The sequence below is a fragment of the Rhinatrema bivittatum genome, chromosome 1 (genome assembly GCF_901001135.1).
Source record: "Rhinatrema bivittatum chromosome 1, aRhiBiv1.1, whole genome shotgun sequence".
NCBI classification, from domain to species: Eukaryota; Metazoa; Chordata; class Amphibia; order Gymnophiona; family Rhinatrematidae; genus Rhinatrema; species Rhinatrema bivittatum.
The window spans coordinates 479,457,075-479,473,680 of NC_042615.1; the positions used below are offsets into that span (position 1 = coordinate 479,457,075).

The 16,606-nt window shown below is 48.5% G+C and overlaps 1 protein-coding gene across 1 annotated transcript in view; it reads right to left on the minus strand.

Moving 5' to 3' along the window:
- The window catches only part of FOCAD (focadhesin), a 788,759-nt gene that overhangs the window by 1,974 nt on the left and 770,179 nt on the right, over window positions 1–16,606 (minus strand). Inside the window, exons 42-43 of the mRNA XM_029606912.1 lie at window positions 12,656–12,898; window positions 11,919–11,994 (exon numbers count right to left, since the gene is read on the minus strand). Coding sequence (XP_029462772.1) covers window positions 11,919–11,994; window positions 12,656–12,898 — 319 coding nt within the window. The remainder of the gene's footprint in view (window positions 1–11,918; window positions 11,995–12,655; window positions 12,899–16,606) is intronic.

The following is a 16,606-nucleotide window of genomic DNA, read 5'->3' on the forward strand; positions in this document are numbered from 1 at the left end:
GCCTCGGCCATGCACCTGGGCCGGAACCATGCCCGCGGCTCCGCCCCCGGATGACGTGCCACCGCGCCACGCCCCCTCCCGACATGCCCCCGACATGTCCTCCCGGGACTTACGTGCGTCCCGGGACTTGCGCACGCCGCAGAGCCTATTCAACATAGGCTCGGCGTGCGCAGGGGGAGCTTGGGGCAGGTTTTCGGGGGGTACGCGCGCACCCCTTTGAAAATCTGCCCCAGAGTGTTTTCATAGTAGGGCACTAAAATTGTCCATTTCACTGCATTCAAGATGCTTCTTTTAATGGGTAGTTTAATCCTCATGCTTTGGCCATGGGCTTCCTGAAATAATGTCCCCAATAGGGTTGGACAGCAAAGCATCAAGCCTCCTTATTGTGCAGATTCTGAATCTCATCAGAAGGCTAAGAAAAGACCACCTTCAAGTCTAAAGGCTGAGAAGCGATTCCAGTGATCGGGGGGGAGGAGGAGGAATTTTTCCAAACAAAGTTTACAGTACTTGCTTTGTAGAATTCAGGTAGCCATATTGGTTCTGGAGAAAAGTTGAATATTTCTAAATTTTGTGATACTTGGAAAGGACCAACAAAAGAGAGTGCAGTACATGAACTCTGAAGACATTAAGATCGTCTTAAGTTATTAAGAAGGGATCTGTTTGGTCTTTAAAGCTCATGTATCAAATATCAAACTTTATCGCTAAAGGCGGAATAAAAACATTTTTAAATAAATAAATCATAAAAGTATCACAACCAACAAAGACTACAATACTTGTTAAAAAACATTATAACATTTAGTTTATTAATTTATTATACTGCCTTTCTCAACAAATAAGATGACGCAAAGGACCTAAAAGCGTGAAACTTGTAGGTTCTTTATAATAACTGAACATGCTGCTACACAAGTGGAGTGGAGTAGCTAATAGAGATGTGAATCGTGTGATTGATCGTCTTAACGATCGATTTCGGCTGGGGGGGGAGGGAATCGGAGCGTCGCGGTTTTGTTTTTGTAAATATCGTGTAAATCATAAATCGGGGGAGGGCGGGAAAACCGGCACACTAAAACATCCCTAAAACCCACCCCGACCCTTTAAAAGAAATCCCCCACCCTCCCGAACCCCCCCAAAATGCCTTAAATTACCTGGGGTCCAGAGCAGGGGTCCCGGTGTGATCTTTTACTCTCGGGCCTGCGGTGCGTTGTAGAAATGGCGCCAGCGCTACCTTTGCCCTGATGACAGGTCAAAGGTAGCGCCGGCGCCATTTTGTTTTTTGTCTCCCGACGTCAGGAGTGTAGGAGATCGCTCCCGGACCCCCGCTGGACCCCCAGGGACTTTTGGCCAGCTTGGGGGGGCCTCCTGACCCCCACAAGACTTGCCAAAAGTCCAGCGGGGGTCCGGGAGCAACCTCCTGCACTCGAATCGTTTTGCCATACGACCGGCGCCATTTTGCGCAAAATGGCGCCGGCCATACAGCAACACGATTCGACTGCAGGAGGTCGTTCCCGGACCCCCGCTGTACCCCCAGGGACTTTTGGCCAGCTTGGGGGGGCCTCCTGACCCCCACAAGACTTGCCAAAAGTCCAGCGGGTGTCCGGAACGACCTCCTGCAGTCGAATCGTGTTGCCGTACGGCCGGCGCCATTTTGCACAAAATGGCGCCATTTCTACAACGCACCGCAGGCCCGAGAGTAAAAGATCACACCGGGACCCCCGCTCTGGACCCCAGGTAATTTAAGGCATTTTAGGGGGGTTCGGGAGGGTGGGGGATTTATTTTAAAGGGTCGGGGTGGGTTTTAGGGTTGTTTTAGTGTGCCGGTTTTTCCGCCCTCCCCCTTCCCCTCCCCCTTCCCCCGATTTACGATTTTTGACGATAAATCGGGGGAATTCCTATTGTATCGCGCTTCTAACGATTTTTGACGATTTAAAATATATCGGACGATATTTTAAATCGTGAAAAAACGATTCACATCCCTAGTAGCTAATGGTTAGAGCAGTGGGCTATGAACCAGAAAAAACAGGGTTCAGATGATGCTACCGCTCTTTGTGACCTTGGGCAAGTCACTTCACCTCCATTGTCTCAGCTACAAACAAATTGTAAGCTCTCTGGGGATAGGGAAATTCCTATGGTATCTGAATGTAGTTTAATTTGAAGAGCCTGAAAGCGGAATATAATAAATAAATACATGTGTCTCTAACATATTTTATGCTAGAAATGTAGGTTAAGGCAGAATTGTTATATTTAGGGTGTTTTGTCCAACTGGTTCAACATGATGCAGTCAAATTACAAAATGGTTGCATGTAAAAGAACACAGTGATGACAACATCTCAGAGAAGTTATAAAAGATCCAAATCAGTGGAGACTGAAACAATGGGTCAAAAATAAAACAAAATTTCAAAAGATACAGCAGCCCAAACTGTATAACAGGTCGATACAGTTATGCCGCGTTAGAAAGAGTGCGGCAGTGCCAGGCGCACCCTCGTTCCCCACACGCACAGTTCTCTTCACCTACCGCTCGATACTCTCTTCTAATTGCTTGCAAATGCAAGCCGCGTCTGCGAAGCGTTAGGCAAAGCGTTAGGCCCGCGCAACCCATTTCACTGTATAGGCGCTTAATACAGCGCCTATACAGTAACCTGGGTGCGCTGGTACCTGTCATTTCAACTGACAATTGAAATGACAGGCACCAGGAAGTGTAAAAAAACAAAAACCAAAAATATGTATAAATACCTGTCACTTTCCAAATCCCCCAGGTGGCGGCGGGAGCTGGTGGGCGGGTGGGCGCGTGTTGGATCCAGGCGGCGGTGGGCGCACGTTGGTTTCAGGCGGGCGGGTGGGCGCGCGTTCGAACAAGGCAGTGGTGTGGGCGGGTGGGCGCGTGTTCAATCCAGGCCGCGGGCGAGTGGGCGCACGGGTCGCACAGGCGCGCATTCATTCGCTGCCGGAGGCCGCTTTCGCCGCCGGCTCCCTCCGCCTGGATGAATGCGCGCCTGTGCGACCCGTGCGATTTCGGCGCTCAAGGCAGTCACATGCCGTGACGTCGGGCGTCGTGACGTCATGGCTTGAGCGCCGAAATCGCACGGGTCGCACAGGCGCGCATTCATTCACTGCCGGCGGGGGCTGCCGGAGGCCTCTTTCGCCGCCGGCTCCCTCCGCCTGGATGAATGCGCGCCCACCCGCCCGCGGCCTGGATCGAACACGCGCCCACCCACCCACACCGCCGCCTTGTTCGAACGCGCGCCCACCTGCCCGCCGGCTCCCGCCGCCCGGATGGGCGCCTTCAATTAGTCTGATCCTAACCTCTCAGGATGTGATCAATGTTCTGTCTACCATGGGGCTCCTCCTCTAGGCAGCAGCTGTCCAAGTGTTTGAAAATAAAGAGAGTTCTTTCTTTCAAAGCAGGGTACAGCTACAAAAACATTTTGTATTTACCTGGGTACTAGATAGAGATCGTGTCAGCTTCAGTTTGCTTTTGCACACAACTGTATATCTTATTAATGCAATCAAAATGGTAAGTAACTTCTTGAAACTTTAAATGACAAACGTTTCAAAAATCAGTACCACGCAGTGCACCTACCTGTCACCGGTGCTTGCTCCATACTTCTGAAAGTTGTGCTAGAAGGCTAGAATCAGTTAATTGCAAGAATCTTAATTTTCACAGGATCATTGTTTTGTTTATCAGACATAGTGTCCCCGGTCAACTACAACTTTCAAAGTTTCAAAGAGCTTCTTAGCACTTTAATTGCAATAATAAACTATGGACTATACTTTGTTGGTAAACAATTATGATTAGTGTTTAGCACCATTGGCTAGTAACACAGCTGCACATACTTCACATGATACCAGCCTTTACAGTTTGGGGCTGCTATACATTTTTGGAATTTTGTTTTAAAATTTTCAACCCATTTTTTCATTTCAGTTCAAAGAACACACAGTGATGTCATGTTTAAAAGCACATTTTAAGCCACTGGTAGTTTTCATAGAGAAAACAGTCCAAATTTCACAGGTCAACAGCACGTATCATGATCACTAGCGCGTGAGTGTTGTAAAGTACCAGGAGGCACTCAAACAGGCTGCCACCCCCCCCACCCCCACGCCCTGTAGTTTTGCTGTAGTGTTAATGCACACAGCAGTTTGGCATTTGGATCGCTCCTTTGTAAGTTGTGATCAGCTCTTTCTTACTCCTTTTGGTTTATTCTGGTCCTCTACTGCATTCCTACTGACTACTCCCTTCCACTCCCTGCACATGGCTTAGAATCTTTCTCGCTCCTTGCTCCTCCACGGTACATTTTATTCCTACTTTACCTGCCTTCAAAGTTCCTCATAAGCATAACATTGGCAGCTTGCACTCCCGTGTCCCCCCCCCCTCTTTCCCCTTATCCGATGACCATAAAATAACCACACGTATACCATTATTGGTGAAAACAGGCCGCAGCTTTTATTAATAATTAATATAAACCAAACATATCGGTACCCGAGTATTAGTGCGTCTATCAAATATATCTGAACCGGGCTTTGTACCGGCGTCCGCCATTTTAGCCAGTCCGCCATACGATCTTCCCGGCCCCCCGCCATGTCCAAGCCAAGGGGCCACCCCCCGGGCAGCCCACGCCCACCTCTACGCACTTCCTTTCCTCTCGGACCCGGTTTGTCCACCGTGTCCCCCAGGCCCCTCCTGGCCCCTAACTCGGGTACCCCCGCCACCAGGCCGGGACAGTGGTACACTTGTCCCGGACCCCCCAACACCCCTACTGCGGCCCCACTAGGTCAGCGCACGCTCCAGCGCCTCCTGCATTGCATTATTAAATATATCGTACCCCACGTCCGATAGGTGAATCAGGTCCTTCCTATACAGGCCCAAGCACGGCTCGTCTGCCCACTCGTGCCGTATGGTAACTATTGCCGTTGTTTTAGCCCACATCTCGATCTGCCTGTTCACCTTCTTCCTCCCTCTGGCCCATAATCTGTCACCCTGCCATTTAAGCCTGGGTATGATTTCGGACCATATTATGATTGTATCCTGTGTCAGCTCCTGTATCTCCTGCAGATCCCTTTTTATGCTGTCTATGAGCTGTTTAGCCGTCCCCCCCCCCCCAGGTCATTACCCCGTAGGTGTATGACTATGGCGTCTGGCTTCTGGCGGGTACGCAGGCCGCTCCGCACCTCCGGGATCAGTTGTTCCCATCTCATCCCGCGGATTCCCATCCATGTCAGGAGGATTCCCCTTGGTGCCATCCCCAGGTGCGCTCCGTACGTTCGCTCCCGGGCCCTCTTGGCCGCCCAATGCACGAAGGAGTGTCCCATAACCCACACTATCTTCCTCCGTAGGCCGCGACCTGCGGGCAAGAGGAATTGTATGATTAGTGACCCAAGTGTACAGCCCCCGGCCTAACGTATCTGTTGGCCGCCGCCGACCGCCACCTCCCGATTTTTTGTATGACCTCCATGGGTAAACCCGCCTGGGCTGCGCTTGTCGCCACCCCGATTCGGAACGAGTGGGTACCGTATTCGCCCGGGTTTAGCCCGATGGCGGCCAATCCCTTACGTAGTACTGCCGCAAATTGAAATTTAGTGAGTGGTACCCCGTCCCCGTGAATTAATAAATGGCGACCCCCCTCCGGTCTGATCCGCAGAAAATTTAACACATTCTTCACAGGGCATGTTACCTGTGACATCACCTGGGACAGCCTTACCTCCGCCCCCTTTGCCCTCTGATCGGTTTTTGATTTGTGTACCCTTAGCCTGATTACCTGTCCCTCGACTACTACATTGTGCAGTAATATGCCGTCATGTCCTGTGTCCTGTTTGGACGCAGCCACCAATTCGCTAACCCTTAAGGCCGCGAAGAACGCCGTACAAAAGGCGGCCCTGAACAATGTCACCTCGAACCCGTCGGCACATACCTGCGCGGCTGTGTGCCATAAGCGCACTAATATCTCGTGCGTTATTGGCCGCCGCCTATCTCCCTCCCATACAACTGTCCTGGCCCATCCTGCCAGAATCTTTTTGACCATGAAGTCGTCGAGGGGGTCCCCCCAGCCCTGTGCCTTCGTGAAGAAGGCGAAACCCGCCAGCTGGTTGACGGTCGCCCCCCTGGATAAACCCTTCTCCTTCGCCCAAGCCACGAATCGCTGTAGGTGCCGGCCCTCTATCCTGCCCCCTTGCCAACCCTGCCCCTTCAAGAATGCCTGTACTCTGGCAAACCCTTTACAGTAGGCCTTCCATGTCGCTGGAGCAACGGATGCCTTCAGCAATCCCCATTCGGTTACATTCCAATCAGCCATAACCGGCTCGGTATGGGGGCTCCTTCGGCGTCTGCCTCTGGCACCTGTCGATGAAAGAGATCCCACTTAGCTCGGGATAGCGCATCGGCCACCTGATTGTGAACCCCAGGCACGTGCTTGGCCCGGATTGTCGTGTTCATTCGCAGACCTTGTAGTACCACCTCCCTCAGTAGTTCCGCCACCTTGGAGCAGCGTGCCGCTTGCCTGTTAATAACTGTCATGACTGCCAAATTGTCCGACCAAAATATTATCTTTTTGTTACCCAATTTCTGAGCCCAGACCGTGATAGCCACGAGAATCGGGAAGAGCTCCAGGAATGTGATGTTCCTCACCAATCCGCTCTGTATCCAGTCCGGCGGCCATGGTGCGGCGCACCATGCACCCTGGCAGTAAGCCCCAAAACCCCATCCTCCCGATGCGTCAGTGTATATGTCTAGATCGTGATTCGACACTGCCTCGTCCTGCCATATTGATACCCCGTTAAAGTTATCCAGGAATTCCAGCCACACCGCCATATCCTTCTTTATTGGTCGTGTGATCCTGATGTGGTGCCGCGGGTTTTTAACTCCCTTTGTTACGTCGGCCAAACGCCTCAGGAATGCCCTCCCCATCGGAATCACGCGGCAGGCGAAATTTAAACTCCCGATTATGGATTGAATGGCCCCCAACGTAAGTTTACTGGATGCCCCCGCCCCCCGGAGCATGGTCCGTAACTTGTGCAACTTGTCTGGCGGAAGCCGTGACGTCATGGCCTGTGTGTCCAGCTCGATCCCCAAGAATGATAATGTGGTCACCGGTCCCTCCGTCTTCTCCCCGGCTAACGGGACCCCGAAATCGTGGGCCATACTTTGGAATGCAGACAAAGTTTTAGCACAAGTGTCTGCGTGAGCTGGCCCCACAAATAAGAAATCGTCAAGGTAGTGCGCCACATTGAAATTCCCCGCCTTCTGCTGTAACACCCAATGCAAAAACGTACTAAACATTTCAAAGTATGCACAAGAAACTGAGCACCCCATCGGCATGCACTTGTCGAAGTAATATGACCCCTGGAAGTGAAAACCTAGGATGGGAAAGTTATCGGGGTGTACCGGGAGCAGTCTGAATGCCGACTTAATGTCCGCTTTTGCCATCAACGCGCCCGCGCCGCAGACCCGTACCAACGCCACGGCCTGGTCGAAGGAGGCGTATTGCACTGTGCACGCCTCCTCTGGCAAACCATCGTTTACGGAACGCCCCGGCGGGTACGACAGGTTCTGTATAAGCCTGAACTCGCCCTGTTCCTTTTTTGGTACTACCGCCAAGGGTGACAACATCATGTTAGTAAATGGCGGGTCCGCAAAGGGACCCGCCATCCTCCCTAACTCGATTTCCTTCTCTACCTTTCTTTGTACTATGTCTGCTTGCCTAACTGCTGAAGCTGAATTTGTGTAACCCGTGCCCGTGATCCTACCCTGAAATGGAATCCTGAAACCATATGCAAAACCCTCCCACAACTGCTGAGCCTCCCTTCGCTTCGGGTATTTCTCCAGCCATTCCCCCATGGCGGATAGCCGCACCGGGGACGGCGCCTTACCCTCTATTCTACCGCTTCCCTTTACCATTACTCCCGGCTGAAAACCCCTGCCCCTTCTTTGGGCATTTCGCTGCCGAGTGTGGTGCTGCACATACAGCGCAAATGTGTTTGAACCGACAATCCTGAAAGGTGCACCCCGCCTTGTTAAAGCGCCAGCACACCTTACTGTTACCGCTGTCCCCCCAATGAGAACTACCCACGCCGGCCTGTCCGCCGGATGGCCTCGACGGTTTGCGTGCCGCCCCCGACTCCATAACCTTGCTAGTCATCTGACGCAGCCACAATCCCACATCCTGCGCTGCCCATGACAAGTTCTTATTATCCTCCATCCTGTCCCTGAACTTCTCATCGTAGTTCAGCCAACACCACCCTTGATACTCCTTGTATGCTTCCAAAATTGAGTCCGCATAACTCAGCATGGGGGCGTATTGCGAAGGGTCCTCCCTCCCGATTACACTAACCATCCTCAGGAATGCCCGTGTCCAGTTAGTGATATTTCTAGCTACCTTCACCTCATCCCCTTTCTGCTCCTCCTTCTTCCTTCCTTTCCTTTTCTCTGCTGCCCCCTTTCGGCCCTCTAATATCGTGAATATATCGATGTATTCATGCTTACGGATTTTGCTCCGTAATGCCTTTGACACGCTCTCCCACAGCTTGTCCATGTTCGGCATAGCTGTTGCGGTCGCCTTGGAGGCCCCCCAGTCACGAGCGGGGGAGGCCGCCGAACCCCCTGACGCCTCGCTCTCCTCCGACTCCTCCCCTGAGGATCGCCCCGATGAGCCGCTTTCGCGTCTCTTTCTTTTGGCCCTCTTGCCTTTTGTGTCGCCGGCCGATGCCGTCCTTCCATCCCTGGTTCCGGTCACCTCGTCACCCGCCTCTCGTGCTGCCACTGCGTCGCTTAGTGCCGCCCCGGTCTGTTCGTTGGCGATAGCGGCCTCGCCCCGAGTAGTCTCTCGCGCTGTGGCAACGTCTGTGTTACTCCCCGCCGCTGGGTCCTTCGCCGTTTCGCCTCTCGCTCCGCCGGCGGATGTCTGCGCGCCCGCGCTGGTTGCTTGTGCTGGTGCAGTGTACCATGGCGGTGGGACCTGCCACCAAGGCGGGTACATTTGTGCTTGCCATGCGTTGTAGCTGTAAGGGCCGCCCTCCTGCGTCCGCTGCGCCGATGCTGCCGCCTCCGCTCCAACCGGCCCCGTCGGGGGCCATGAGTGCCATCCCCACGGGGGAGCGCTGTACCGGCTGGCCTCTGGCTGCGTCTCGCTCACGCCTGCAACCTCTCCAGTTGCCTTCGGCTGCCGGTGCTGGTCCCTTCGCCGCTTTTCCGGCCTGCCTCTTGTTTCCTTTATTTGCTTGAGTTTGTTCCCACTCTCGGGCCTTGGCGGTGGTTGTCCTAAGACGTTTTCCGCGACGCCCTCCCGCCTCAACCTCCGGATCGTGTCCCGTCTCGGTCCCCGTCCGTGGTTCGGCCGCCTTCTGCTGTCGACTCCGACCCCTTGCTCGTCCTGGGGAATGGCCTGCTTTTCTTCCTCTTCCTGCCATCCCTGCTGCGCCGCGATTCGAAACTCCCGCTTGCTACAGTCTCACTTGCAAAATTTCACTGCAAAGGCTCGCTTGCAAAAGTCTCGCTTGCAAAAGTCTCGCTTGCAAAAGTCTCGCTGGTAAAATTTCCCTTGAGCTATAATTCCTCTGCTTTAAGAGTCCCACTCTGCTTTAAAGTCACTCGCTGCTTAGAAAGGTCTCCTTCGTCGTTAAAGTCACTCTCCGTTTAAAAGACCCCCCAGCTTTAAGAGTCTAACTACTCCCCGGTCCCGGGCCGCGACAAAGGTAAACGCAATACTCACAGTTCAGCTGCGGTGGGTCCCCCGCTGCTGTACCAGCTGCGGTTGTCCCTGCAGGGGGGGAGGGGGGGTCCTCAACTGCACGGATGTCCTCAAATGCACGGAGGCAGCTTTAATCCCGTCCGTGCACTGCAGGCTCTGGAGTGGCGTCCGCCAAGCGTGGTGCTGGTCTGGGCTGAAGCCCCGAAGATCCGTTCGTTCTCTCCCCTCGTTGTCTGTCCTCTGCCTCTCGCTGGCCTGCCACGTGTCTGCCGGGTGCTGGTGCTAGGCGCCTGGGCCGCAACGAACGCTCGCCGCTCTCACACTCTTTTTTTTTTTTTTTTAAATTTTATTAAAACTCGCGCCGGCCTGACTCCGCTCTAGTCTCGGCCCCCGTTGCGCCGCTCCGACCGTCTTGCGCTGCCCGATCGTCGGGATATTGCCCTCTAACGCCGCCGCTCTCGTGCAGGCCTCCCCGCCGCCGCTTTCCCCTCCGAACCGCGGGGTGCCGCTGAATTGCTGGATCGATCCGCAAGCGCGAGCGCTGGCCAGCCGAAAAGGCCTGGCCCAGCGCTTGCTCGGTATTTGAGGCCCGAGGTCTCGCGAGACCTCGGGCCGAGATTCTCGCACTGCTGTGTGCCGGCGCGGTGACGTCATCGCGCCCCGATGCCTGCCCCGGCCCTCCCAACGCGTCCGGCCCGCCGTGGCACTCCTCCCACCGCCGCCTGGACACCGAGCCCCGGGATGCGCACGGTAAGCCGCTCCCGGGGCGTGGAACCGGGGGGGGGGAAAGGTGGGAGGGGGGTCGACCGGCCGGCAAGCGCCATGTTAAGGGGTCCCTCCCCGCAGGCGCTTGTCGGTCCGTCATACTCTCTCACACAGCCATTCCCTGAATAAGTTGCTAAACCTTGTTGCTCCTGCTTTTTTCAATCAATCTCTTTTCTTGCTACTAGTGGGTTTTTTTTTTTATGCTTGTTTTGGTTTGAACTGCCTCTCTCATATTTGTAGTATCTTTGTGCGCTCATATTGAAAGCACATAATAATTCTTGCTAAATGACTATGGGCAAAAAACAGTTATATTAAAATCTTGGCTTTATTTCAAGCCGCATTGAAATAAATTCCACATAGGGACTTTCGTTTTTAGTTTTTATTTTATTTTTCCCATGAACTTCCCAGTGTTAATTACAACAAGAACAAAACAGAAGAAAGCAGTGAAAAAAAACAACTTGTCATTTTTCCAAGGTAAACATCATTTTTGTTCTTATTGCAATGAGCACTAATACATTTCAGGGAAAAATAAACTAAAAGCTGAAAAGGAAGTTTCCTAACTATAGAGCAGGAAATGCATAATAGGAAGACGGACATATCACATGGGTGTTTCATGTATGGCTCCCTTTTTTGGGGGCGGAGGGAGTTAGTAGGGGGGATGGTGGAATTATGAAAAAGCAGGAAAAATGCACACCAAGATGGAACACCTTGCCTGCCATGGAATTCCCATTAAACACACGTTTCATAAAGCTGAGGTTTTACTTTGTGATTGTTTGCCTGTGTTCTTGAAAGTACAACCCTTACAGTAAAAGGATCATTATAAAATGCTAATTTAATGGCTCATTGATCCGTAGTCCAATAACACTTGAACTTACATTTTTAACTTTAAAAAAAAAAAATCTTCTCAATCATTTTTTTTTTCACTCCCAAAAACAACTGAAACAATTATTAATACAGGTCAAAGACCCCTGGCAAGTAAATCAAATAATGCTCTCAACCCCAGGATTAGGTTTTTGAGGCTATTAGAACACATCAAAGAAAATGCTTTTGCACTAAGGAACCACAAGACTAGATTTGTGCAACACTTTCAGTTTGGATTTTCCCCTCCAAATAGGCTGCCTGCCAAAAGAAAATGGTATAGGGGTACAGATCACTTTTTGATTTACTTGAATGGAGGTTTTTCAGCCATGAATGAAGGCTCTCATGGTATTTCTGCCTCCAAACTCCGCTGTCACAAACAGCAGTGAAAGGCATTGGGGCAGTGTGAGGTGACTGCCTGGCAAACAAGACAAAAACAGCATGGAATTCAAAGACTATTAGTCGACCGAGAAAGAAAAGTATGAGAAAATTCTTCAACTGGAATCGGAGGTAATCTCAAATATTAACCTCTTTCAGAATGAAGTGACAAAAATCAACTTTAAATATGTACTGAATATGCAAATGCACTTGCACTACAGAAAAGCAGTAAAAACTAATGCATACCTTTCAAAAGATCTCTGGAAATTTCTGATAGAGTATCATCCGGGCTTTCCAGAATATTAAATAGCCAGTCGATAAACTGGGGTTAGGATGAAAAACAGTTATAATAAAAGTCAACAGACATTTCAAACCTTTTAGAAGTTACAATACCAACGCTGTACGACTGTACTTGACTCACAGTAAACTGAAGATATGCCAGCAGCCTAGTAAACTGCTTGATTTAAAAAAACAACAAAAACAAAACAAATATTATTTATAATGATGTAATATATTTCATTTGTTCTGCTGGTATTAGACAGCCCAAGAAGAAGAGGAGATGGGTTAAAAAGTATTAATAAAATCAAATTCACTTTTGCAGTTGTTTTTCAATATTCTTACATTCTATTCAATTTAAAGTGTATAACACAGAAGAGCTAAAATTATCCTCTGCATGTAATAACTCGGGCGTGAGAGAATTTTCTTTCCTACGCTGCTTTACTATTACTAATGTAAGAACATATGATATGACATAAGACATGTCAACTTATAACAAACACAAAAAAAACCCAGTAAATAATATCTGAGTGTTTGAATGGCTTTCCCATGTAATTTTATCACGTTAAAAAATGAGGAAAGATACAGCAAGAGAGGATATCTTCCATCCCAAGTCTGGTATTGCATCTGCTTACGTATGGCTAATGAGGGGACACAAAAAGTAAGGATGTGACAGTAAATGTACCTTTTTTTTTTTCCCCTTTTACCTTTTGTGTTTGTTCCTTCCAGGGCTCTTTAGACAGCAAGAGCTGCAGGCTACTGGGAAGAGCTGTTCTGTTCTCTTGTACCGACAGCACATTAATCCCATTCCGGCCAAAAAGTTCTGCTACTGGCAGCTCTTCATGTTGCTTTGGTAACCAGTTGGCCCTAACTCCAAGCAACAGAGGTCCGGCATGGTCAGCCCATGTAACCACAGAAGCTGCAAATATCCATAACAGGAAGTCTACAGTCTAAACAGAAAACATCATCAGTTTGGTGAAGTATAGCACAGTATTTTAAAACAGTTCAACTTAGGATCAGATTTAGCAAGGGTTTTCTCATAAATTAGACTCTTATCTTTCAGCAAAAAACACCATTTGACACCCTGTGGAATTTTGGTGCAAACCACTGAACTATCTTGCTTGATTTCTCTGATCTACTTTGAGACTACTACTCAGAAATAAATACAACTTTAAAATGTTACAGAACAAAAAAAAAACAAACAAACAGATGCTTTCATACTAGCCATGTTGGATTCACTACAATATTAAGGAGTATGACATGGAGTGTGAGGGAGTCTGTCTGTCTGTGTGTGTGTGAGAGATTTCCTGCATGTGTGTGTGTGCATACATGTGTGTGAGAGAGGTTGCTTGCCTGTGAGAGCGCTTGCCTGCCTGCAAGCGTGTGAAAATGTGTGTGTGAGAGTGAGATTACCTGCCTGCATTTCTGTGTGAGATGGAAAATGCTGCCTGCATGTGTGTGAGAGGTTAACTACCTGCCTGCATATATGTGTGTGTGTGTGTGTGTGTGTGAGATAGAGAGAGAATTGCCTGCCTGCATCTGTCTGTGTGAGAGGACGAGAGGTTGCCTGCGTGTGTGTGTGTGTGTGTGTGTGTGTGTGAAGCTGCCTACCTGCATACATGTGTGAGAGGTTGTCTGTCTGCATGAGAGTGTGAGAGGTTGCTTGCCTGCCTGCATATGTGTGAGAGAGACAGACTGTCTACCTACCTCTGTGTGTGTGAGGGAGAGAGGCTGCCTGCTTGCGAGTGTGTAAGGAGGAGGAAGGTTAATTTGTGCATATAAATTTATTGCACAATGAGTGTTGGGTGCATGCATTGTCATGTCGAGGTTACTCAAATTTTATTGGGTTTAGATTGTTTGGTTTCATAAATGGCAAAAAAATTCACTGTAATATGTAACTGCTCCTTGTCATCTTATGATATCTACTGCTCATGTATGTCATGTCTACTTAAATTAAAAAAAAAAAAAAAGAGGAAGGTCGCCTGCCTGTGTGTGGTGAGAGGTTGCCTGCCTGTCCGCCTGCATTTGAAAGTGCGGGTGTGAAAGGGAGAGAGGTTCCCTGCCTGCCTATATATATGTGAGAGAGGTTGCCTGCCTGCATGTGTGTGAGTGAGTGAAAGTCATTGCCTGCATGTGTGTTTTTGTGAGCGAGTGAGAAGTTGTCTGCCTGTCTATGAGAGAGAAGTTGCCTGTCTTCATGTCTGTGTGTTTATGTGAATGAGAGAGGGAGCCTGCAAGCCTGTGCGTGAGGGTGAGAGAGAGAGAAAAGAAAGTTTGTGTCGTCCCCCCCAACCCTATTAATCCTTGAAAAGTTCAGGGGGACTAGAAATCAGAGTGAGGGATTTTTCAATCCTTATTCGGTATTTTATAAGTTTGCTATTTAGAAATATTTTATTGCTTTTTGGAAAAATGTAAACATTTTTTTATTTGATTTCTCAATTACTGAATGTTATGGAATTCATCAGTTGTTTGGAAATCTTATTTTTATTAGTATGGTTTTATTATTATGATTGGTGTTTTATTGTTTTTTGTGGAATGGTGGTATTTGTTTCTCTATTATTGCACTGCACACAGAATTAGTTGTGGTTTCCAGTTCAGTTTTTGTCTGCACATTTCTGTTTCTGTTTCATGGTCTCTTTATTCTGAATTTGGTGAGGGTCTGTCTGTGTTCTGCACGTGTGACTGAGGTGAGGTATTCTAATTACATATAATTTTGTGCAGAGATCAATAACAGATTGGCTCCTTCTGTTTTCCCTACAGGTGTTTAGAACATGGGGTAATATTTTTAGTGTCACCTTTTCATAGGTAGGATTGTTACAGTCTGAGTGCTGGTATTTAAGTGCTGCTTTTGGTATGGGAGATTTTCTATATTATAATTCAGTTTACTCATGGCTTTCTGAGGGCCAAGCCCACACCTAACACATATCACAATAGGCTTAATACCACCTGGTTTCCAAGTGTCTTTTGCAGGGTTTTACCACAGCAGCGCATGTAGTTCCGAAAAACATAATGGTACCAGCCATGGTATCATTTTTACATACCAGCAGGCAGGGCAGGAGCACCTGAGGATCACTCCTCCTCATTTACGTATTTTGGACCGGCAGATGGGGTAAGATAGTTCAGGGAGCTGTGTCAATTTTGAAAGTTTGATCACTTGAGGCAGTAGGGCTTCTTTTTTTTTTTTAGTGGGAAGGAGGGGGACTGGGACAGTGTGGAAGACTGACAGAGAAGACTGGAGGAAATAAAACAGAACAAAGAAGGAGGCAGCACAATAATTGTTCACACAGGGCAGCAAAAAAATGCTAGCAGTGGACTTGGTTCTAACCTGTTTAACTTTTCTTCATAGGGGAGCCATTTCATCTCTTTTTTTTTTTTTTGCCCTTCTCTGCACCTTTTCTAATTCTGCTTTATCTTTTTTAAGATGGGTCAATCAGACCTGCACACAATACTCAAGGTGTAGTCACACCATTGATTTATATAGAAATATTATGATACACTCAGTTTTATTCTCCATTTCTTTCTGAATAATACATATTCTATTTTCAATATTATATTATGTTATTAAAACAGAGAAAAATCACATCAGATAAAGTCCACAAGGCATCCATTCTATCTATTTTTACTCTATTTTCCTAATGAATAAACATGAACTTATGAGATTACCATGTGTATATCCCTAATTTTTGTCTGTCATAAGTTACCTTATTGGGTCAGACTAAGGGTCCATCAAAGCCCAGCATCCTGTTCCCAACAATGGCCAAGTCAGGAAGTAGCTAGCAAGTATCCAAACATTAACTAGATCCCAGGCTACTGATGCCAGTAATAAGCAGTGGCTATTTCCTAAATCAACATTAACAACAACAGTTTATGGGCTTCTTCCCCAGGAACTTATCCAAACCTTTTTTAAACTCATCTACAGTGATTGCCTTAACCAAATCCTCTGGAAATGTTTTCCAGAGCTTAATTGTGTGTTGAGTGAAAAAGAATTTTCTCTGATTTGTTTTAAATGTACTACTTGCTAACTTCATGGAGTGCCCCCCTGTCCTTGTATTATCTGAAAGCGTAAATAACCGATTCATATTTACCCATTCAAGTCTTTTCATGATTTTAAAGACCTCTATCATATCTTCCTTTAGCCATCTTTTCTCCAAACTGAACAGCTCTAACCTCTTTAATCTTTTTTCATAAGGAAGCCATTCTATGCTCTTTATCATTTTGGTCACCTTTCTCTGTATCTTCTCCAGTGCAACTATATCTTTTTTGAGATGCGGCGACCAGAATTGCACACAGTATTCAAGGAGCGGTCTCACCATGGAGCAATACAGAGGCATTATGACATTCTCCGTTTTATTTACCATTCCCTCCTTAATAATTCCTAACATTGTTTGCTTTTTTTGACTGCTGTGTCATGCTGAGCTGATGATTTCACTGTATTATAGAGATGTGAATCGTGTCCTCGATCGTCTTAACGATCGATTTCGGCTGGGAGGGGGAGGGAATCGTATTGTTGCCGTTTGGGGGGGTAAAATATCGTGAAAAATCGTTAAATCGTGAGCCGGCACATTAAAACCTCCTAAAACCCACCCCCGACCCTTTAAATTAAATCTCCCACCCTCCCCAACCCCCCCCAAATGACTTAAATAACCTGGTGTCCCGCG